The sequence below is a fragment of the Scyliorhinus canicula genome, chromosome 4 (assembly GCF_902713615.1).
Source record: "Scyliorhinus canicula chromosome 4, sScyCan1.1, whole genome shotgun sequence".
NCBI classification, from domain to species: domain Eukaryota; kingdom Metazoa; phylum Chordata; class Chondrichthyes; order Carcharhiniformes; family Scyliorhinidae; genus Scyliorhinus; species Scyliorhinus canicula.
The window spans coordinates 157,506,079-157,529,862 of record NC_052149.1 but is presented as its reverse complement, the minus strand read 5'-3'; the positions used below and the strand labels follow the sequence as shown (position 1 = coordinate 157,529,862).

General features: G+C 42.0%; 1 protein-coding gene across 5 annotated transcripts in view; it reads right to left on the bottom strand.

Moving 5' to 3' along the window:
- Positions 1-23,784, bottom strand: part of fam193b (family with sequence similarity 193 member B) — a 137,127-nt gene that overhangs the window by 14,503 nt on the left and 98,840 nt on the right. For 4 of the 5 annotated variants that reach the window (XM_038795433.1, XM_038795430.1, XM_038795431.1 and 1 more), the window contains 4 exons: positions 17,695-17,934; positions 8,227-8,332; positions 5,169-5,694; positions 1,275-1,467 (listed from right to left, as the gene is read on the bottom strand). In XM_038795433.1, coding sequence (XP_038651361.1) covers positions 1,275-1,467; positions 5,169-5,694; positions 8,227-8,332; positions 17,695-17,934 — 1,065 coding nt within the window. The other variant, XM_038795434.1, reaches the window with a different exon arrangement.

Sequence of the window (23,784 nt, the reverse complement as noted above, 5' to 3'; positions counted from 1 at the left end):
CTTATGCAGAATTGTAAATGTAAATATTTTTTCAATACAAGAACAAGTTATAGCACGCTGCAAGTGTAGCAAAGTCTAGCATGCGTTCTTGATTTTTGAAATTTAGTCTCAAAATGGAACTTCGTTCGTACTTTGAAGCTTTTAATAACTCATTTTTTTTACGATTTTGTATGGGCCATAGCTTCCGCCTAACGGCATAAAGTCCTGGAATTACAACAGTGTAAAGACGCTTCCCTAAACTGGAAAACTTTGCTGAAATCTCTGACAGCTGGAGCCGTTTGGGGCTTGCAGCGAGAGTTCCCAAAGGCCACAATGCAGTGCAACGAGCTCAGGGAAACCAAGTCCCCTTTTTTCCTGTACTGGCTACTGGAAAACAGGTAGGTTTGAAGGGCCCAGCAGCTGGCCAGGGAGAAAGTTAGTGTCCAGATAAATGGATGGAATTTGGCATGGTTGAGTCAGCTTGAGCCCGGGGTGGGGGGCTCAGTCTGGATGCCTAACCTAGTTATGCTGAAGTTAGAAGTGTTATTAATCCTTCTAACTCTTTCAAAGTAACTATTGGTGTAAAACCATCCAAAGTTCGTGATTCAAATCGTTTTGCCGGATGGTTTCCAGCACTGCAAAGTTGTCCAGAGGAAGTTGGAGCTTCTGGATAATTGCCGGGTAAACCTTTACCTTGGAATATCCGACAGGGATTACCCAGTGCATCTTTGTAGTGATCCTACCAAATCTAACACTGGGGGGAGGGCAGGAAGATACAGACCTATGTCTTTTGTCTTTCCTCTCACAGTAAATAAGCTTTATGCATTCACCCGCAACCATTCTAAACTTGGATGATGCCAATCATGCACGCCATACAATTTCCAAAAGTATCCATGGAGCCAACCAATGTGCTTTCCAAACAATGCTTCAGTAGTTCTACTTTTATCACATCATTAAAATCAGATTTCAAAGGAAGGATTGGAGAAAATATGCTGTTTTTTGAATTGAGTATGTCAATCACAAGACTCTGACAGTTATCAAAATCCTGTACACTTGAAAGTTACTGAAGTATTGCACAAAATAGCTATTGCAAATGTATAGTTTTGAGACATCTCCTTGAAATTTGAACTTCTTGGTCCAAGTGAAATATCTTAATTTAGTGTCTCTCAAATCTACAGGTTGCCGTAAATGCTCAGACTCTGAATTTCTTTTGAAATTTATAAAGTGGTTTGTAAATAAATTCAATTCAGCTGAACAAATTTACAATATTATCTTTCTAGCTAGGTTGCACTCACCGGTCCATGACCAAAGAACTCGCAATAACAACAATCACAGTATTTTCCTTCCTTCTGATTGGCAGTGTGAGATGTGCATGAACTGTGCTCTGAACAGCTATCGTCTTCTTCCAGACTTTCATCTGCATTGTGCATCTGTGTGGGGCTGTAGGCAGTTTCATTTGTGCACAGACGACTCTTGCACGACTGGTCCCTAGAAGAGGCAACAAATCAAGTTTCAAAATAAAGAATTGCAGCAGCTCATGTATCTCCAGCAAACTCTGGAAGGCTTGATGATTTTAATCTCTAACAAATGTTCCAAAAACAATGCACCAGGAAAAACTTATCCTGACTTCTACATACAATTGTGCAGCCATTCAAAAAGCATCATTTAATCCTGTTACATTCATTATTGTTTTAAAGACTTTGCAGACATTTTCAACATTCCTTTATAGAACCGCAGAATGGTTACGGCGCAGAGAGGCCATTCAGCCCATCGTGTCAGTGTCAGCCAAAAGGAGAGAAAAAAGAAACTAGCCGCTCATTTTAATCCCACTTTCTAGCAGCTGGTCTTCAGCTTTGCAGGTTACAGCATTTCAGGTGCAGATCCAGATACCTTTTAACTGAGTTGAGCAGTTCAACTTCAACCACCAACTTAGGCAGTGAATTCCAGACACTCACCACCCTCTTAAGTGAAAAGGTTTTCCTCATGCCCCCACTAATCCTTTGTACAATCACCTCAAATCTATGCCCCCTGGTAACTGACCCCTCAGCTAGGGGAGACACGCATTTCATGTCCATCATGTCTAGGCTCTTCAATTTTTTTTATACCTCAAGTAGATCACTCCTTAGCCTACTCTGTTCTAAGAAAACAGCCCTCACGTCTCTCCTCATAACTGCAATTTTCAAGCCCGTGCAATATTCTTGTAAATCTCCTCTGCGCATACTCCAGAGCAATCGCATGCTTCCTGTAATGTGGTGCCCAGAACTGTACACAAAATTAAAGCTGTGGCCTAACCAGTGTCTAATAAATTTCCATCATTACATCCCTGCTTTTGGATTCAATATCTCACCCAGTAAAGGGAAGCATTCCATAGGCTTTCTTGACCACATGTCCTGTCACCTTCAACGAACTGAACATGCAGTCTCACGGTCTCACTTCCTCAACTCCTCTTAATATCTTCCTTTAATGAGTATTCCCTTACTTTGATTGCCTTCACCAAATGCATTACCTCACACTTTTCCTGATTGAATTCCATTTGCCATTTTTCCATCCACTCTACCAAACCATATTATTCTGGAGTCAACTGCTATCCTTGTCACGATAAACTACAGAATCAATTTTGTGTCATCTGAAAAGTTCCCAATCATGCATCCTACATTTAAGTCCAAATCATTAATATATATAACAAACCGCAAGGGCTACAACACGGAGCCCTGTGGAACACCACTGGAATCTGTTTTCCATTTGCAAAAACATCCTTTGTTCCCTGTCACTGAGCCAATTTTGGACCAGACCTGCCACCTTTCCCTGTATTCCACGAGATATCACTTTTCTGACCAGTCTGCCATGCGTGGGGTCTTCTCAAATTTCTTACTGAAATCCACAAAGATAATATCCACCGTACCACCCTCATGAATCCTCCTTGTTGCTTCCTCAAAAAATTCTATTAAGTTTTGTTATTCTGCATATTTTCCCTTTTCATAATTATAAAGACTGACAAGTTAAAATCATGCTTCTACACTGCACCACCTACAGGCATAAAATGGGCACAGCAAAAGCAGTTAAAATTAAAAGACTGGAATTCAGCATTAAAGCATAGTACACAAACTCAAGAATAGGCTTTCAGCTGTTTTGGACTGCAAAAAGTGTTCAAATTCCTTAAGGCACTGAAAATGCAGTTTTGAATTAACTTGGGAGGAAACGGTGCAAAATCATGAGAAAAAATAACACTTAACTGATAAAATAAACATCCAAATCCAATCATGAATTCATTTAGAATTTTAAATAAAAGTTTTGACAATAGAGACAGCACTTAAAGTAGGAGTGCAAAATTAATCCATTGAAAAATAATTTTAAATATTTAAAAAGACATGGAATTGTTGAACTATGAATAAAGTATATTTTCTATGACACCCCCACCCTGCAACTACACATATTGCTAACAGACCCTCTTTCCATTTTGTCAACTTCAGAGCAAATGACATAATTGATTGAAATGTATCTTTATGCGATGGAAAATCCCACATTAAATTAAACATGCCCCTCTTGGGACTAATGAACAGAAAGTCAAGATGGGCCAATCAAAAAAGTCTCTACTATCACAGCCTTGAGGATATTTTTTAGGATTTGAGTCCAGCAAAGGAACGTTTCCTCAGGGCTCCACTAAAGACAATTCACCAATCAGGAGGACACCTTCACCAGTTATCCCAACACAGAAGGTTTAAAGGGGCTTCCCAATATTTTTAAAGATTGGAGTTCAAGAAAATCTCAGGCTGCAGCAGGTGAGGAATATGGAGCTCATAGCAGGCGGAGAGAATAACAAAAGACGACCAAACCCATACAGGCACCAGAAAAGAACAGCAAAGGAGCCAATATCAGACAGAAGTAAACTTCATTGAAGGGAGGTATGAGCAGACAGCCATGGGAGGTTAGAATTTCTGTGCAGAAGGCTGAGGTTTTTGAAAGTACTTTGATGAAATGTTTGAAACTCACATGGAATTTAAATCTCAATTTTCTACAGGTTTCTCATGTGAAAAGTCATACAAATGAAATTAAACATCTATAAGACCGAGATTAATTACAAGTACTGTCAATGTTGGTTCTTTGAACGTATACCGATAGCGCCTTCAATAAATGTGGAAATGTTTTAACATTAAAGAAAGCAATTATGTTTGGCATGGTGTTTAACCATGACCTGACCTCAAATACTTTAATCATATGTAATCCACTCACTGATTGCAGCAGATGGATCCGACCCCCTGCCTAACTCTTGCTGTGTTGTACAAGTTAATGTTACATTATAGAACAAAGAACAATACAGCACAGGAACAGGCCCTTCGGCCCTCCAAGCCTGTACCGGTCATGATACCAACATTTGTCAAAATCCTCAGCACTTCCTTGTGCCGTATCCCTCTACACCAGGGGTGGGCAAACTACGGCCCGCGGGCCGCATGCGGCCCGCCAAAGGTATTTCTGCGGCCCACCAAGTCATTAAAAAAAAAAAAAAAATTTTTTTTTTTTTTAAAAAAAATTTTTTTTTTTAAATTTTTTTTTTTTAAAGGTTAATGGGTGGGGGGGCTGTTGGGTTACTTACTGGTATAGGGTGGATACGTTGACTTGAGTAGGGTGATCATTTCTTGGCACAACGTCGAGGGCCGAAGGGCCTGTTCTGTGCTGTACTGTTCTATGTTCTATATGAGGCGCCCAGAATCATAACCGGGTGACGTAATTATTTTACTTAATATACTATGCGGCCCTTTGTGAATTGTGAATTTCTGAATGCGGCCCTTGCACGGAAAAGTTTGCCCACCCCTGCTCTACACCCATCCTATCCATGTGTTTGTCAAAATGCCTTTTGAATGCCGTTAATGTATTCGCTTCCACAAAGTCCCCTGGCAACGCGCTACACACACACACACACACACACCCCCCCCCCCCCGGTGTAAAAAAACCTGCCTCGCACAACTCCTCTAAACTTTGCCCCACGGACCTTGAAGTGCTGTTCAAGCTAAACAATTCATTTGGAGACTTAGGTGCTTGGTGGACCTATTTACCCAGCGTGTACTAAATTTAGAGGGAGGGAGACAAAACCTCAATGTCAATAATTCTTTAAAATTGAAGCATCCATTCACTTTAACTACAATCTCCAATATTTACTTATGTAGCAGACATCTAAGGAGGCAAATACTAACCTGCAGATGCCATTGCCTGGAGCAGCTGGGTTTGGTGAGGCTGTTACTGGGCAAGCTCCATTATAGTGACTGGTACAAATAGGGGAAGCTGCTGTAGTCTTTGGGAAAGAAGATAACCCATTGTTAGAAATATGAGGGCTAGTACTTGGAGGCACTGGAGTCACAAGCACACCTGTAGAAACAGCAGCAGAGGTTTTCGAAATCAAGGACACATCTGGAGATGCAGCCGTTGCCACAGCAACTGCAGAAGTCTTGGGTACATGAGGCAGAACTTGTGGGATACCAGACGTCATAGATGGTCTCCGATTTGAATTAGTGGAGGTTACAGTGTTGTGTTGCATGGTGCATGAGGTTGCAGATGTTGCATGTCCATGTTGATGAATGGAAACCGTTGGCTCATTAATAACTTGAGGAGGAGACTTTGGTGCCGTAAGAGGATGCTGATGGGAGGACAGGCCAGTGGGACTGTTGGGAGGTGCCGCAAGGACAGAATACCTGTGATCCTCTGAGCAGTGGAACTCGCCACCTGGAAGACAAAATCCTGTAGGTTATACAAAGAGTACAGCCTGAACATCAGTCCAACTCAAGAATTGGAACACCCAGTAATTTAGTCAAAAACGCTGATTTTTGTATCTGTATACGCGCTGATATCGGTACACCACATTGCGGAATTAAACAGAAAATTGAGGTGTCTATGAACATGTGAAAATATTGAAAACAAGCATAGCAACCATCAAATACATACTGCTACGTAATGCAGACTAAATGGGGAAATCGGGAATAACATTAAACTTTCTAAAAATTGATCGCCCATTTTAGTCGCAGTTATGGCCTGCAACATCCATATTGTCACCAGCAATTTCCTTTACTGCACATCATTCTGGTGTCTCAGTTCTGCTTTGCAGATACTGATGTGCATTTCCTACTATGCAGATGTCAAATTTGAAACCAACAGATATACCACATTGGAAAGCATTAAAGTTGCAAAACCCCTAATCCAGTGTCCAATTTTTGATTTATGTTAAAATATATTTGCCTCAAAATCTGGGGTTTGAAATCACAGAATGGTTACAGCACAGGAGGACGCCATTTGGCCAATGTATCTGCTCTGGCTCTCCGAAGGAGCAATCCACTTCATGCAACTCCCCCAACGTCTCCCCATAGGCCTGCACCCAATTTCACCTTGAATGCCTCAACTGAACCGGTCTCCACTAAGTTCTCAGGCAGTGAGTTCCAGAACCCAAACACTTGCTGCGTAAAATGTTTTTTCTTCATCCCTCTGTTGCTTCTTTTTCCAATTGCCTTAAATGTGTGCCATCTTACTCTTCTATCAATGTGAAGTTTTTCTTTATCTACTCTATTCAGACCTTTCATGATTTTCTACACCCCCATAAAATCTCATCTCAACCTTCTCTTCTCCAAGCAAGTTCCTCATCTCTGGAATCATTTTCATGACTATCTTCTGCACCCTCCAATGCCTCCACATCCTTCAAAGTGTGGCACCCAGAACTGGACACCATACTTCAGTTTGAGGTTGAACCAGTGTTTTATAGAAGTTTTATATAATCTCCTTGCTTTAGCACTCTTGTACCACATATTAATAAAGCCTGTATGCTTTATTAACCATTCTCAACTTGTCCTGCCACCTTCCATTACTTATGCACATAAATACCCAGGCCCCTCTGCTGCTGCACCCACTTTAGAATTGTATTCTTTATTTTACATTGTTTCTTCACATTCTTCCTACCAAAATAAGTCGCTTCATACTTCTGTGCATTCAATTTCACGTAGTACTTCTTCCTCCATTCCACCAACCCATTTACACTCTTTTGAAGTTCTACACTATTCTCCTCCATTCACAATACTTCCAAATTTCATATAATCACATTTTGATATTTTGCCATGTACACCACAGTCAAAGTCACTCATAAGTGTGCCCGGAAGAACAGGTCCAAACACAAGAACATGGGGAATTCCACTATAAACCTTTTTTCAGTAATCCATTTATCGCTACTGTCCATTTTGTGTTATTCAGCCAACTACTTCCCTTTTTATTCCATGAGCTGTAACTTTCCTCAAGTCTGTTGTACAGCACTTTATCAAATGCCTTTAGAAGTCCATGTACACAGCATCGACAGCTTTACCCTCATCAAACCTGCTAACTCATCAAAAATTCCATCAAGTTGTTAAGCACAATTTGCCTGTAATATATCCACGTTAGCTTTCCTTAATTAACCTGCATTCACCCAAGTGACTATAAATTTTGTCTCAAATTATTGTTTCTTCCCCAGTGCTTCCCTATCACGGAGGTTAAACTAACTGGTGTGTAGTAGCTGGGCTCACCTTCACACCTTTTTTGAACAAGAGTGGAACATTTGCAAATTCTCCAGTCCTCGGGTACAACCCCAAGTTTAAGACTGGAAAATTAAGTCCAGTGCCTCTGAAATTTCCATTCTCATTTCCCTCAGTATCTTTGGATGCATCTCATCCAATCCTGGTGCCATATCAAGTTTATGTAGACTGTCTACCAAATTCTGCCTCCTTGTCAATTTTAAACCCTTCTAATGTTTAAATTACCTCCTCTTTCACCAAGATAAATGGGACAATTCAAAATTCATAACAAACGAAGGAGGAAACGCCGTACGCTGTAGTCAAAAATGAGCAAACTTGCAAACCAGCTCACAATTGCCAAGCTCACATGCAACCTTATATAATTTAATCCACAAGAATTCATAAGTCACCTGTACAGTTCCACCCAATGGAAAGATTTTTGAAGAGGTGAGCTCAAAATTTCTGGATAGGAATTTTGCATTCACATGCAGACTCATGGTACCTGTATTTCTTTTCCCAAAGGAATAACATATAATGTATCATTGATATCATGCACAATAGTTACAAAAGCAACCTTTAATTTCATTTTAAAATGAGTTTCACTGTACCTTTGATCTGTTCCAACTCCAGGACAGAATGCATTAAACAAGGTAGCCGATTGCAACGTAATAGGGCATCAACAAATACCATTCGACAGGACTCCGGTAAAGAGTTTACAGGACATTACCTGGTGGCGTTGGCCTTCTGGACATGTTCTTACATTGCACAGAACTGGTTTTTACAGAGACACAGGAGGGCGATCTTGAACAGTCACTAGTTACCCTGCTTGATTCCTAGTAAAACACAAATAGGAAAGTACAGAAAGAAAACTCAATATTAGAATTTAATCGGAATATATGAACTTGCAATAACTGAAAGATAAATTGTCCCAGACAACTACAAAGTTAAAATATCCCAAAAAAAATAACATAGGAAGGAATCGCCAAAACCATTCCATACATTTAGCATTGTTGCATTATGCAAGATGGTCACTCGTGTCACATATGTCAATCATTAAGATAAAATACAAATTATTCTGTGATTCAATGACCAATATGAAAGCCTGTTCTGTTACAATGTACTGCAAATGCAACGATTTGGACTAAGTCCATCACCATACCTATACAGATATGGCAAAGTTGTATGGTAATTGATGTATTTTAAAACTAAATCCATCATCTATTATATATAGCAATTGTTCACCAAGTGACAAAATCCGCTGGGCCAACAAATTGGCATTTGTCTCAGGCTTAAACCAGTCATTTTAAACTTCTCTAAGTTTAAGTACTTTTTAAGTCACTTTGATCGAGCATATAAAATTAATGCTAGTTTAAGCTCTGCATTTCCAGAACGTATTCAGTCAGTTCATTGTCACTCAAGAGAGCAAGCCAACATTACTTGCCACTCTCGAGTGAAACAACATTGCTGTTTCGCCCAAACCAACAAGTTTCCTGCAAAGAAACATTAATTAAAGAAACATAATCCAGTCCACCATTTGCTACATTAGTTAGCTTACCTTTTTGGGACTCATTTTCACAAATTCGTTTGATGTCCCTGGGGGACACGAAACATTACAGCAAATCAAATTTAAGCATTCCACAGCAGAGAAAAATACAATACACATATTTAGGTTTCATTTTCGGACCACCTTGGAGTTCCTCTATACTCAAACCTAACCTGCTACATTATCGATACTTCCAGTTTTGGATGTGGAATGTAATCACTGATAAAAAGTATTACGGGCAGGGCGGGGGTTTAAGTTAAATGGCACTGATCATTCCTTTTACCACCCTTCCACAAACAGAAAGGTGGTTTGATTTGTTTCCCTCTTATTTCTCAAACCCCTCAGTTTTTGAGAGATCCAATTTTCTAGTAATAACCCCATAGCAAATGTGAGTGAGGATGAATTTAAAGGGTTGGTTTATTTACACACACTCAGACTGCAAAAAGAGGGCTTGTAATGTTCCCCTCGTATTCAGATAATAAAGGAGAGGGACAGACAATAAGGGTACAGAACAGAAAATAAATGTTGGTAGCGACAAATGGGAGGAGGTCCGAGTACTTCAGGCTCTACCGTGGGACGAGGCAGGGGTGCCCCCTGTCCCCTTTGCTTTTTGAGTTGGCAATTGAGCCTCTGGCCATGGCGCTCAGGGAGTCGGGGAGGTGGAGGGGTCTGGTGCAGGATGGGGAGGAGCACCGAGTGTCGCTTTATGCAGATGACTTGCTGCTGTATGTAGCAGACCCGGTGGGGGGAATGCCGGAGGTGATGGAGATTCTTGCTGAGTTTGGGAGTTTCTCAGGCTATAAGTTGAACCTGGGCAAGAGCGAGCTGTTTGTTGTTCACCCGGGAGATCAGGAGGAGGGAATTGGTAGGCTCCCGCTAAAAAGGGCAGTGAGGAGTTTTAGGTACCTGGGGGTTCAGGTGGCTAGGAGTTGGGGGACTTTGCAAAAGCTTATTTTTACTAGGTTGGTGGAGCAGATGGAGGATGAGTTTAAAAGGTGGGACATGCTGCCGCTGTCGGGTAGAGTACAGTCCATTAAAATGACGGTGCTCCCGAGGTTTTTGTTTTTGTTTCAGTGCCTCCCCATTTTCATTCCGAGGGCCTTTTTTAGGAGGGTGAACAGCAGCATCACGGGATTTGTTTGGGCGCACGGGACTCCGAGGGTGAGGAGGGTCTTTTTGGAGCGGGGCAGGGATAGAGGGGGGCTGGCGCTGCCCAACCTCTCTGGGTACTATTGGGCGGCTACTGTCTCGATGGTACGCAAGTGGGTAATGGATGGGGAGGGGGCAGCATGGAAACGGTTGGAGATGGCGTCCTGTGGAGGCACGAGCCTGAAGGCACTGATAACGGCGCCGTTGCCGCTCCCTCCAACGAGGTACACTACTGAAGGTACATGTTCAGGTACCTTCAGGTCAAGGCGTTTGCTAGGCGGCAGGTGGAGGGGTTCCCTTTGCTGCCCCCTAAGGGATAGGGTGCTTTCGGGGGTTTGGGTCGGGGATGGGAAGGTGTCTGACATCTACCAGGTGATGCAGGAGGTGGAGGAGGCGTCGGTAGAGGAGCTGAAGGCTAAGTGGGAAGTGGAGCTGGGGGAGCAGATTGAGGAGGGGACATGGGCGAACGCCCTGGAGAGGGTGAACTCCTCCTCTTCATGTGCGAGGCTTAGTCTCATCCAGTTCAAGGTACTGCACAGGGCTCATATGTCCGGGACGAGGATGAGCAGGGTTTTTGGGGGTGAGGACAGGTGCATTAGGTGTTCGGGGAGCCCAGCGAACCATGCCCATATGTTTTGGGCATGCCCGGCACTGGGGGAATTCTGGCAGGGGGTGGCGAGGACGGTGTCGAGGGTGGTAGGGTCCAGGGTCAAGCCAGGCTGGGGACTCGCGATATTTGGGGTTGGGGTGGAGCCGGGAGTGCAGGAGGCGAAAGAGGCCGGTGTTTTGGCCTTTGCGTCCCTAGTAGCCCGGCGGAGGATATTGTTGCAATGGAAAGATGCGAGACCCCATAAGCGTGGAGACCTGGATCAATGACATGGCGGAATTCATTAAGCTGGAGAAGGTCAAATTTGCCCCGAGGGGGTCAGTCATGGGTTCTTTAGGCGGTGGCAGCCTTTCCTCGACTTTCTGGCTCAACGATAGGGAACTAGGTCAGAAGCAGCAGCAACCCGGGGGGAGGGGGGGGAAGGGGGGGTTCCAGGGGGGCATTGTTTATGTTAATTTAATTTATTGTTAATTTATTTTGTTGTTTATTGGGTTTGGGGGGGGGGGGGGGGGGGGGTTCATTATATGCGTTGTTACGGGTGCCGGGGGGTGTTTATTATTGTTATTGTTCTGTTGTTATACATTTTTCAAAAATCTCAATAAAAATTATTTTATAAAAAAAAGACAATAAATGTTGGTTCACATGGGTTCCAAATTCCAGATTCAAACTCCAATGAATTATTCCTTCATGGAGATCAGTGGGCTAAAACACGATGATGTATAATTTTTCCTAGGTGGTGTTGAATTCATATACGAGATAGGCATACAGATATGAATAAGCCTTTGGAGGTGATGATGCAGAAGCTCCAGCAGAAGTAGTACAGATGGGGCCAGGTTTCAAATTGTTAAACAGCAGACTGAGCCTTTCATGGCAGCAAGGCTTGTTCCACAAGCCAAAGGCTCATGTCACATGACTGCCACCTCTCCACAATCTTTGACAAAATCTTTGCATCCATCGTCTGGATTCCAAAAACCGTCAAATATCTTTTTATTGGCGGAAAGGAAGATTGCGGGGCCTTTGTCTTAGCAGACAATCCCTCTCCTTCTGGTCAGCCTGCGTTATTAAATGCAAATGTCCTTTATTTCGCTCTTTTTGAATTTGGGCTGCCCAGTCTACATGGGTCATCAGTGGCGACAGTGGGAATTTTCCTAAAACTGCCAAATGGTTTCTTTTCTTCAGGGGTCACAATAGAAACAGTTTCAGCCATTTAAAGGTAATTGTTGAGTCTTAAAAAATTAAGAAATAACGATGAGCATACCTACATATGTGTTACAAAATATACAGTGTGAGGCCGTAGTCCCTCACAAAAGGTAGAAACAAATTCAATACAAGACTTAAAAAGGGAATTGGATAAATTCCTGAAGGAGAATAAAATGCAGGTTAACAGGAAAAGAGCAAGTAATAGGACTAAACAGATAAGAAACGGTGCAAACTTGATAGGTTCAACGATCTTCTGTGCTGCACTATTCTATGATTCTAACACTTCAACATACAAAAAGCATTTTTGCTTATTCAATTCAGATTATAGTGAAAAAGAGATTTATTTTTAAAATAATTTTTCTTGCCAATTTTATTCCCTCCCCTCAATTTCTGACTCAAGGTGCGTGCCTGTGAGTACTGTCCAATTTCCAAATCACTCACATGCAAGCTTTAACTGTGAAGCTTTGATCTCATGAGAGCATCATAACTGAACTTAATCCTGTACTTGCCCGATATCCATATATGCACACTTCGAGCAAATAGAAAATAGCAAACTTAGAAATTAGAAAATAGGAACTCTTGACTTTACTGATTTTCTTGCCCCCTTCTCAATAGCCCAGAAGCAGGAGGTAACGGTTATATCATCCCAGCTGAGATCACTCCAAAAGCTGAACCTGCAACTTTGCACACATGGTTCAACTACTTATCGAGGAAACCCAATTTCAAATATTCACTCAAGAAAAATGTAGCATTACGGCATATTTTAACCCAGGCACAGATCGTCTGCAAGCACCTGTGCACCAGAGATCCAATCAATTTGCAAGACCTCAAAACAACTCTTCTGGTTTCAGCTCACTTCCCTTCCTGAGACCCCTGAGCAGATCAAAGCAATCTCGTCAATCTACTGAATTTTCTTATAGGCAACCGTCACTGATAATTATTTCTAACAAATCCCATTTCAGACATCATAATGGTTTAATTAAACACCAGTAACTAACATTTACTTATAATAGTTCATTTACATTTAACCATTTTTAAAACTTCAGTCCTAAATACAAAAAACTGTGCCATTGTCTATAAACACAAATCCACATACTACTCTGCATTCAGAATCCAACGATTGCCACGCTTTCCAAGTATAGCCATGCTCACACATTCCCCAAGAGATTTATAGATGCACAAAAATTAATTTCATTTGTTTGTGAATACTTGTAAGGTAAAAGCAACTCTTTTGTTCACTATTTAAAACAAAGAAAAGGGCATGATTCAGAGGAAAAAAGTTGAAGTCTGCTCTTGGACATCTTTCACGGGGTGTTTCTCGGCAGGTGCAGTGCCGAGATTCACCCTGCTTTTCAACGGCACTTTACCAGTTTTTTGAGCCTCAGGGAGTTTCTCTCCCCTGAAGCCTTACTTCAGCTGACTCCCGCCAGCAGGAGAGGCTCCTCGCAGATTGGGCATCATTTTGAACAGCAACCTATAGGGCTTACCCTCTCAGCCACCTCACCTTCCTTAGGTCCCTGGAAACCCCCACACTCCTCCCTTCCTCCCTCCCCCCCCCAAACCACAATTGGCAAGGTAGCACAGTGGTTAGCACTGTTGCTTCACAGCACCAGGGACCGGGGTTCAATTCCCGGCTTGGGTCACTGTCTTTGCGGAGTCTGCACGTTCTCCCCGTGTCTGCGTGGGTTTCCTCTGGGTGCTCGTTTCCTCCCACAGTCCAAACATGTGCGGGTTAGGTGGATTGGTTACACTAAATTGCCCCGTAGTGTCCAAAAGTTAAGTGAGGTTGCAGGGTTTTGGGGATAGGGTGGAGGTGTGAGCTTAGGTAGGGTGCTCTTTCAGGGGCTGATGTCGACTCGATGGGCTGAATGGCCTCCTTCTGCACTGTAGATTCTATGATCCAAGTGCCAAGGGGAGTGTCCGGATACCACACTGCCCTGTCTCCGATCACCCAGGGATCTCGAGACCCCTCGAGTACCGGCACACCTGTTCCACATTTGTGGAAATCAGTGCTGAACGGTCCACTGGCAAAGTCCCGAAGGCGCGGGCGCTGACTCCCGGGTGCCAGGTGCATACGTCATCTTGGTATTTAAATGATAACATTTCTACATTTTCAGCCATTTAATTAAAGAACATTTTTATCATCATATTTTCAAACTGCATACATTTCATATTTTAATTCAAGCTCAACATTAAAGCAACTGTGATTCCCGTTTCACATACCATATCTATGCCTTAAAGGAGATGGAAAGTTTATTAGATAGAAAGATTCAACATGAAAACAGCAGCCCCACAACATAATGCTACCTTCCATTTTATAACAAATCCCCTATTTATACCCAGATTTATATAACAATAAACTAAATTCAATTAAATGAGTTCAGTAAATGCAAGAATATTTGATAACCTTCTTATAACTTATCAGTGCATTAATATTAAAGTAAAACCACGGTACAGAGGTTGTCCAGCCTCACCTCTGATTGGCAAATGCATGGAGAAACTGTGAGATCCAACTGGGTATGAGCAACTACCAAAGCAGGCTGCACACAAACTGGATCTTGCTGTGATGAATAACTGCAATCGTTAGTATGTTATCAACATTACTCTTCCCATTTGGTCCATTTTCTCATATTCATCTCTAGATCAAAGGACCTTCACTTTGAAGACAATATATAAACACAGAGATACTGAATCAGGAATCACGCAGGCTTTAGGCCAATTCCAACTCCACCACAGTGCTGGGTTTCTTCATTGAGAACTTGGCCTTATATAGTGACTCATGGTGGGAGGATACATGACAAAATATATAAAAGTGAAAAAGAATTATGAGAACTGGGCACAGTGGCTGAAGGTCCAATGCTTGTTTTTTTGAAGTGCTGAATTAGACTCAATATCTTGCATTATAGAGGGGGAAACTTCGCCAGGCTTCCCTCTCCTTTCAATTGTTCAAAGATGGATTGCTGGAAAAACGTCCATAGACATTGTATAAGAACCATTGCTGAATTCTCCACTATCAACATCTTGGGAGTTACTATTGACCAAAAACTGAGCTGGGTGAGCCATATAAAAGCTGTGGCTACAAGGACAGGTCAGAGGCTGGGGATCCTGCAGCAAGTGGCTTACCTGACTCCCCAAAACCGGTCGACCATTACAAGGCACAAGTCAGAAGTGTGATGGAATACTCTCCACTTGCCTGGATGAGCGCAGCTCCAGCAACACTGAAGAAGCTTGATCCCATCTAGGGCAAAGCATTACGCTCGATTGGCACTCCTCCAACGTTCGCTCCCTCCGCCACCGACAAAACAGTGGTAGCTGTGTGTGCCATCTACAAGGTGAACTACAGGATCTCATCAAGACTCCTCAACCAGCACCTTTCAAACCCACGACCACTATCATCTGGAAGGACATGGGCAACAGAAACCTGGGAACATCATCTGGAAGTTCTCCTCCAAGTCACTCATTATCCTGACTTGGAAAGTATGTTATCGTTCCTTCACTGTTGCTGGTGAAAATCCTGGAACTCCCTCCTTAGCAGCGCGATAGGTGCACCTACACCTGAGGGACTGCAGTGGTTCGAGAAAGCAGTTATCAACACCTTCTGAAGGGCAAATACGCATGGGAAATAACTGCATGTGGCCGAACCAGCAACGCCCACATCCCATAAATTATTATTTTTTTTAAACATGGTCAATGTCAACTGGGATGAAGCTCTAGACCAGGGGTGGGCAAACTACGGCCCGCGGGCCGCATGCGGCCCGCCAAAGGTATTTCTGTGGCCCACAAGTCATTTAAAAAAAAATAAAAAATTTTTTTTTTTTTTTTTAATTTTTTTTTTAAAGGTTAATGGGGGGGGGGGCTGTTGGGTTACTTACTGGTATAGGGTGGATACGTTGACTTGAGTAGGGTGATCACTGCTCGGCACAACGTCGAGGGCCGAAGGGCCTGTTCTGTGCTGTACTGTTCTATGTTCTATATGAGGCGCCCAGAATCATAACCGGGTGAAGTAATTATTTTACTTAATATACTATGCGGCCCTTTGTGAATTGTGAATTTCTGAATGTGGCCCTTGCACGGAAAAGTTTGCCCACCCCTGCTCTAGACTGTATCTCTAGACTGCTGAATGCAGCGGGGGGTGGGGCTGGTCAAGACAAGGGATTTGTATTTGAAGGAAGGGGCAGCAGGGTAGCATGGTGGTTAGCATAAATGCTTCACAGCTCCAGGGTCCCAGGTTCGATTCCCGACTGGGTCACTGTCTGTGTGGAGTCTGCACGTCCTCCCCCTGTGTGCGTGGGTTTCCTCCGGGTGCTCCGGTTTCCTCCCACAGTCCAAAGATGTGCGGGTTAGGTGCATTGGCCATGCTAAATTGCCCGTAGTGTCCTAATAAAAGTAAGGTTAAGGGGGGGTTGTTGGGTTACGGTTATAGGGTGGATACGTGGGTTTGAGTAGGGTAATCATGGCTCGGCACAACATTGAGGGCCGAAGGGCCTGTTCTGTGCTGTACTGTTCTATGTTCTATGAAGGGTTGGTCAGTCTGGAGAAGCTAAGGGGGAGAGGGTAGAGCTGCCAAGGGGGAGCGAATTCAGGTATTTGCAGGTTAGGGACTTTGCACAAAAAGTCTGGAGGGAGTTCCCTAGGTTGCCGGATACACCCTGCTGCAGCGAATGCTGCTTCCTGATGTGGAAGGGGAGGATATATACAAGTGGCTGTGGGAGCAGGGAGGTGAGTAGTTGGTGAAAATCAAGGAGAAATGGGAAACGGAGTTGGGAGGGGAGATCAATTGAGGAGAATGGAGTGAGGCACTGCAAAGGGTAAACGGGACCTCCTCTTCTGATACAGTTTCAGGTGGTGCACAGGGTGCATATGACTCAGGCGAGAATGAGGCGAATCACGCACACATATTTGGGGGTTGCGAAAAATTGGGAAGATTCTGGGTGGGAGTGTTTGCGGTCTTAGCCAGGGTAGTGGAGGAGGTGGACCCGGACCCTTTGGTGGTGATATTTGGGGTTTCAGAGAAGCCAGAGCTCATGGAGAAGAGGAAGGCTGATGTCGTAGCCTTCGCCTCTCTGATCGCACGACAAATTTTGCTGGAGTGGCGGTCAGCATCGCCACCACTGGTAGCAGCAGGGTTGGGTGACCTGTACGACTCCCTGCAGTTAGAGAAGGTAAAGTATGAGTTAAGGGGCTCAGCAGGGGGGTTTGAGAAAAGTGGGGGATGTTTGTGACCGTGTTTGAGGAACTGTTTGGTGCACAGGGATGGGGGGGTGAAAAGTGTGGAAAATCTGGGCAGACTGTATAGTTGATTATTGGGAAATAGGTTTCCTGGGGTGTTTATTTGCTGTAACCTGTTTTGATACATGTTTGTAATAAAATACATTTAGAAAAATAGACAGCTGAATGCATTGTTATTTACAAAAATATTTTCAGATTCTCAGCATCTCTTCCCTTACAGCACATTCAAGTTTCTTAGGAGTGTTTCTCTGAAGCCAGGAAAATGTTTAATACCTGCTGCTGATCACAATGGTTAAAGTAATTCATAAAGTAATTCATCTCAAGGACAAAATGCACCATCACCGCCCACACTCCCACCCTTTCATCCACCAAGCTGGACATCAGACTGGATACAATATTGTAGCAGGTTTTCCCAACTCCATACTTCCTGCACTCTTCTCCCTTCCAATTCCAATATGCATCCATACCTTTGTACATGTGCCATTTGGAGTGGCTGTGCATGGCTGAAGTTGCTGTAGCTGTTGTTGATGAGAATTATTGGATACCAATGTCTGCCTATGCACTTGATGGCAGCAGTGGATTGCAGAGTGATGATACTTTTCTGTTGGTAACCTGTGGGGATTGGAGACTCCATCTCCTTCTGCCATAGTTCTTACTGAGTCATCAGCCACCTCTTCTTTATGTGCCTGACATTCACCCTGTCCCACCTGTAATAACAAAATAAAACATGAACTTTCAATTATTCATTTCTAGACTCACATGCAGAGTGGACATCAGAACTCAATAAAAGTAAATTCATAAATTACATAAAATTATCATGTTGCACAGAAGGATCAAGATAAAATGAAGTACAGCTGAAAAGTGTAGAAAACTAGAACTTGGCAACAATTTCCATTTTGATAATCAATGTATCCATCAGCCTTGCTTTCTATTTTTTTTCCATACCTGAAGCTAAAGCACATAATACATGTTTCTTTATATGTTGAAAATAATACTGTACACCAGACAATTATGCCATGATATTCCTCGTTCTTCCCTTCAGGTCACACAACACAAGAGCTCTGGTGCAGAAAGACCATCAATCAACAAATAAACAACATTACAGCAGTAGTTTTCCACTTGATGGATTTGTGACAGTGTCTGCAGAGATGCACACACTCCTTTTGCAAACACTGACACATTATTGTCCTTACTTCTGAAAGGCCATCAACTACACAAGTGAAAACTGTTTTTTCATTAACATACAATAGAAAGAATGCACTGTGTAGAGTTTTGAAAGAATTGAAAATGCTAAATTTGTATTACATATTGTTATAGCACATGTGTTCTGAACGATGCACAATTTTAAAGTTGAATATATATACTTGTGTGTTCAGGTAAAATGGTTTCAGTTTCATTTAGGTTGCTTGTGTGCCTTTGTGCCTGGGAGTCCGGATAGAGTCCTTACTAAAATGTCAGATCTTTCGGTTTATTTACATATATACTATTTTTAATGAGGTTTTACAACCTCTGAAGTGAAACAGATGGGTTAAAAGTTTAATGATTGAAAGAAGAAAACACAAAGTAGAAAAAAAAACTTCTGCTGCCAAGTAAGAGTGATCCAGTGACAGACACAGAAAAGACAGGAGTGTGTTCAGGAATTGTAAGCTCTCTGATAAGAAACACTGCCAGTTGACTGAATAGTAAATTATAGAACTCAGTAAACTGAGGCGTGTTACTCGAAGACTATGTTTAAGGAACTCATTTGCTTAATCGGATTTAGTTCTGAGGTTGCATGTACCATGTGTTACGATCCCAGCAAATTCTGGACAAGTCAGGTCCATTAAACGGCAGTCTGAAAACCTATTCGTTAGAGCAATGGTTAAATCATCCTTAGTCACATATCCTAAAGTAAAACAGAAGAAAATGTAGAATCATGGAATGGCTACATTACCAGGGACAGCCATTTGGCCAGTCAGCCCTCTGCAATTGCAACTCAACTAGCCCCACTTCTCATCTTTGGTCCATAGCCCTGAATTTGCTCCCTTCAAATAATTATCCAATTCTCTTTGGAATCCACAATTGAATCTCCCTCCACCGCAGTCTCAGGCCGTGCACTCCAGAGTAGTTTTTCCTCATGTCACCATTGCTTCTTTTGTTCATCACTAGATTAGTGTCTTCTTGTTCTCAATCTGTCCACCAATGGAAACAATTTGTCCCTACCTATTCGGTCCAGACTCTTCATGATTTTGAATGCCTTTATCAAATTTCTCCTCAATCTTCTCCAAGAACGGATCCAGCCTTCCATCCATGGACCTGAAATTTGTCATTACTGGAACCAGTCGAGTCAATCTTTTGAACACCCTCTCTCATACCTTCACATCTTTCAGTGTGGTGCTCGGAATTGGGCACCTTACTTCAGTTGAGGCTGAACCAATGTTTTATGCAGGTTTTTCACAAGTTCCTTGCTTTTGTACCCTATGTTCTTATTTATAAAGCTCAAGATCGTGCATGGTTGTTGAACTCCTCTCTTAACTTGCCCTGGCATCTTCAATGAATTGTGCCCCAGGTCCATCTGCTCTGCAACGCCTTTAGAATTGTGCCCTTCATTCTATATTGCCTCGCCTCATTCTTCTTCTCAAAATACACCACTTGATATTTCTCTGCATTAAATTTAATCTGCCATTTGTTGACCCATTCCATCAAACTGTGTCCTTTTGAAATTTATCATGACCCCCCCACCTCAAAGTTCACAACTACTTCCAAGTTTGTGTCATCAAACATTGTGCCCATGACTAGGTTATTAATACAGTAAGAAGTCTTACAACACCAGGTTAAAATCCAACATGTTTGTTTTAAACACTAGCTTTCGGAGCACTGCTCCTTCCTCAGGTGAATGAAGAGTTATGTTCCAGAAACATATATATAGACAAATTCAAAGATGCCAGACAATGCTTAGAATGCAAGCATTTGCAGGTAATTGAGTCTTTACAGATCCAGAGATAGGAGTAATCCCAGGTTAAAGAGGTGTGAATTGTCTCAAGCCAGGACAGTTGGTAGGATTTTGCAAGCCATTCATCCCCCACCATCTGGCCTGGGCTTGCGAAATCCTACAAATCTTTAACCTGGGGTTACCCCTATCTTTGGATCTGTAAAGATTTCATTACCTGCAAATGCTTGCATTCTAAGCATTGTCTAGCATCTCTGAATTTGTCTATATGAACATACCTCTTCATTCACCTGAGGAAGGAGCAGTGCTCCGAAAGCTAGTGTTTGAAACAAACATGTTGGACTTTAACCTGGTGTTGTAAGACTTCTTACTGTGCTCACCCCAGTCCAACACCGGCATCTCCACATTTAGGTTATTAATAGATAGCAAGAAAAGCAGGGGTTCAAAAACAAACCCCTGATAAACTCTACTATAAATCTTTCTCTAATCTGAAAAACGATGGTTCACCACTGCCACCAGTTTCCCGTCACTGTCAATTTCACATCCATGTTACTATTCTCATTCTATTCCATGAGCTCCAATTTTACTCACAAGCCTGTCTTGTGGCAATTTCAAATGCCTTTTGGAAGTTCATATACATCTAATCAATAATATTATCCATATTCATCCTCTCTGTTACTGCACCAAAAAACTCAACCTGTTAAAACATGATTGCCCCGTAACAAATTTGTACTTCTGCCTTTGTTTCATGAACAGACATTTGCCCAAGTTACTTAATTATGTCCCAAACTAACATTTCTAAAAGCTTCCCCATCAAGGTTAAATTGTAGTTGCTGGGCTTATCCTTACCCTTTTTTGAAAAAAGGTGTAGCACTTGCAATTCCCAGTCCTCTGGCACCACCTCCGGATCTAATAAAGGTTGGAAAATTACAACCAGTGCCTTCACACCACTTCCACCCATAACTGCCTAATTTTGCCTTGGATGCATCTCATCCAGTCCGGGTGACTTATCAATTTTAAGTACAGCCAAATTAGGCTTGCTCTTGTCCTATTAAGATGCAACTAAAAAGACAACACATTGACATTATCAAATTCCAACATAAACACTGAAGGACAACTGGCTTAAAACAAAAAATAAATCCTCCATCAATTCTGAACACATCAAGTGTCTCAGCTATTTTTTCTTTTGCTATGACTTGGGCAGATGCAAAATCTTAATTTAGAACCTCACCATGGCCCCTGCCTTTATGTGTAAATCACTTCTTAGGTCAATAATCAGCCACACTCGTCCTTTACCACTCTTTAGCCGTATTACAGTTAAGACAAACACCTCTGCATTAAAGATGTTCTATAATTAGCTGTTTCAGTATTTAGCTAGCTCCCTTGAAGAGATTAACACTGTAGAAAATAAAAATATTTAAATCAGCAGACTAAGGGTGAATGTTAACTTCCTAATTATTTAGGAGGATTACTGATCACAATGTTCTATTGTGCTCCACAACAGTTAATTGTCTCCTCCCTCAGTCAACTTCATGCCCATTTTATTTCTGTAGAAACATTTAGTTTTGCCGACTATCCTCACCTGCAACAAATTTATATTAACTAAATGCACCCAGTTGGAACATCTAATCCTGAGAACACCTTCAAATAGGAGACATGGAGCCCTTCACAGTCATTCAATATTGGGAAAAGCTGAATGAGAAACCCTTTACTGGAACAGACAAGGTCTAAAATATTAGGCTTGCTCTTGTCCTATTAAGATGCAACTAAAAAGACAACACATTGACATTATCAAATTCCAACATAAACACTGAAGGACAACTGGCTTAAAACAAAAAAGAAAATACTCCATACCAGCTGCTAAAATTATTACCCACAGTATAGCCATAACATGTAATACTGTGGTTCAAATAGTGTACACTGCCTGGAGGCATGCCAATGGTTCTCTAGATCTTTAGATCTAAATCCCACCATGGCAGCTGGTGGAATTTAAATGCAGTTAATAAACCTGGAATTGAAAGCCATTCTCAGTAATGGCGACCACAAAACTATAACTGATTGTCGTAAAAATCCAACTGGCTCACTACTGTCCTTGAGGGAAGGAAATCTGCCATCCTTACCTGGTCTGGCCTACATGTGACTCCAGACCCACAGCAATGTGGTTGACTTTTAGCTGCCCTCTGAAATGGCCTAGTAAGCCACTCATTGAAAGGGCAATTAGGGATGGGCAACAAATGCTGACCTTGCCAGCGACACCCACATCCTGTGAAAGAATAAAGGACAAGATCTTTAGATAAGTACTTTAGATGGGAATCTGTAGGTTAGTCTGAATCAAGTGATCTAGAATACAAGCCAAAACTAAAATGCTGCCAATCAGCACAATCATCAACGTCTGAATAATTGGTTAGGTTTATTCAAAAAATATTGCAGATTAACTCATTTATCGAGTCCCATTGGTTTTCCCAACACTCTTCTCCAGTATCGTGATTATTTTAAGCTCTCTCATTTACCTCTTGATTTTCGACTATTCTTGGGAACAGACATAAAATACTTGTTTAAAGTCTCCGCCATTTCCTTGTGATGGGGCATACAGCAAAACTCACAGCAAACTGCAGCAAACAAAGCCTATTTACTCAATTGCTATAAATTGCTTGCTATAACTGTAACATTATATTCTGCAGTCTCTCCTTCCTTCCTTATGTACGGTATGCATTGTTTGTACAGCATGCAAGAAACAATACTTTTCACTGTATACTAATACATGTGACAATAATAAATCAAATCAAATCAAATCAATAAAAAGAGCCTACTTAAAAAGGAGAATTATGAACTACAGCAAACAGAACATATGAATGAAATTGCAGCAATACCTTTGATAAAAGTAGTGATTTCTTCAGCAAGTGCAGGGTGGAGGATAATTGCATTCTATAAATTGATTAAATATTGTTCCAAACAGACCAAACACACGCCCCCCCCCAAAAAAAAAATGAATTATGGTCCCAGGCAATACCCCCAATTTATTACAATCAGATTAGGGAAACGGAACTTATTTTTAAAAAGTAGACGAAATTTGAAATTTCAGTTACTTACTAAGAGAATTAAACTGCAAGATTTCATGGTTTGAAACAAAACAACTTTTAGTATACAAAACCCAGCGAAACAGTCAATGCTATCTATCTCATAGTCTTACCATCCAGAATTAACAAGAAATAAACCTGCATTAATGAGAAAACTGGTGAAACCCACCTCAAACTGCACTTTAATAAAGGCAAACACAAACAAGATGGGCCCCCAAATTTTTACAACCGAACCAGACGTCAGTCATCACCATGAGTCGCAAAACGTCTTTAATACTCTGCCTTCCTTACAAGGGGGTAAATTTACCTGCCTCATTCACTGCAGGAATCTTAGTGGGTGGGATGGAAAATTTGACAGACCAGTTGACATCGGGTGAGAATTTCTGGTCTCGGGCAGATGGGACCTGAAAATCCTACCGAATGAATTTCAGCTCCTCTCCTTCAAAGAGCTAGCGTGATCCTCAGACGACAGCAGCTCAACCCCACCCTGGTTTCCACAGGTACAATTCGACCCAAAAGGCACACTGCACCAGAGTCCCAGGTTCGATTCC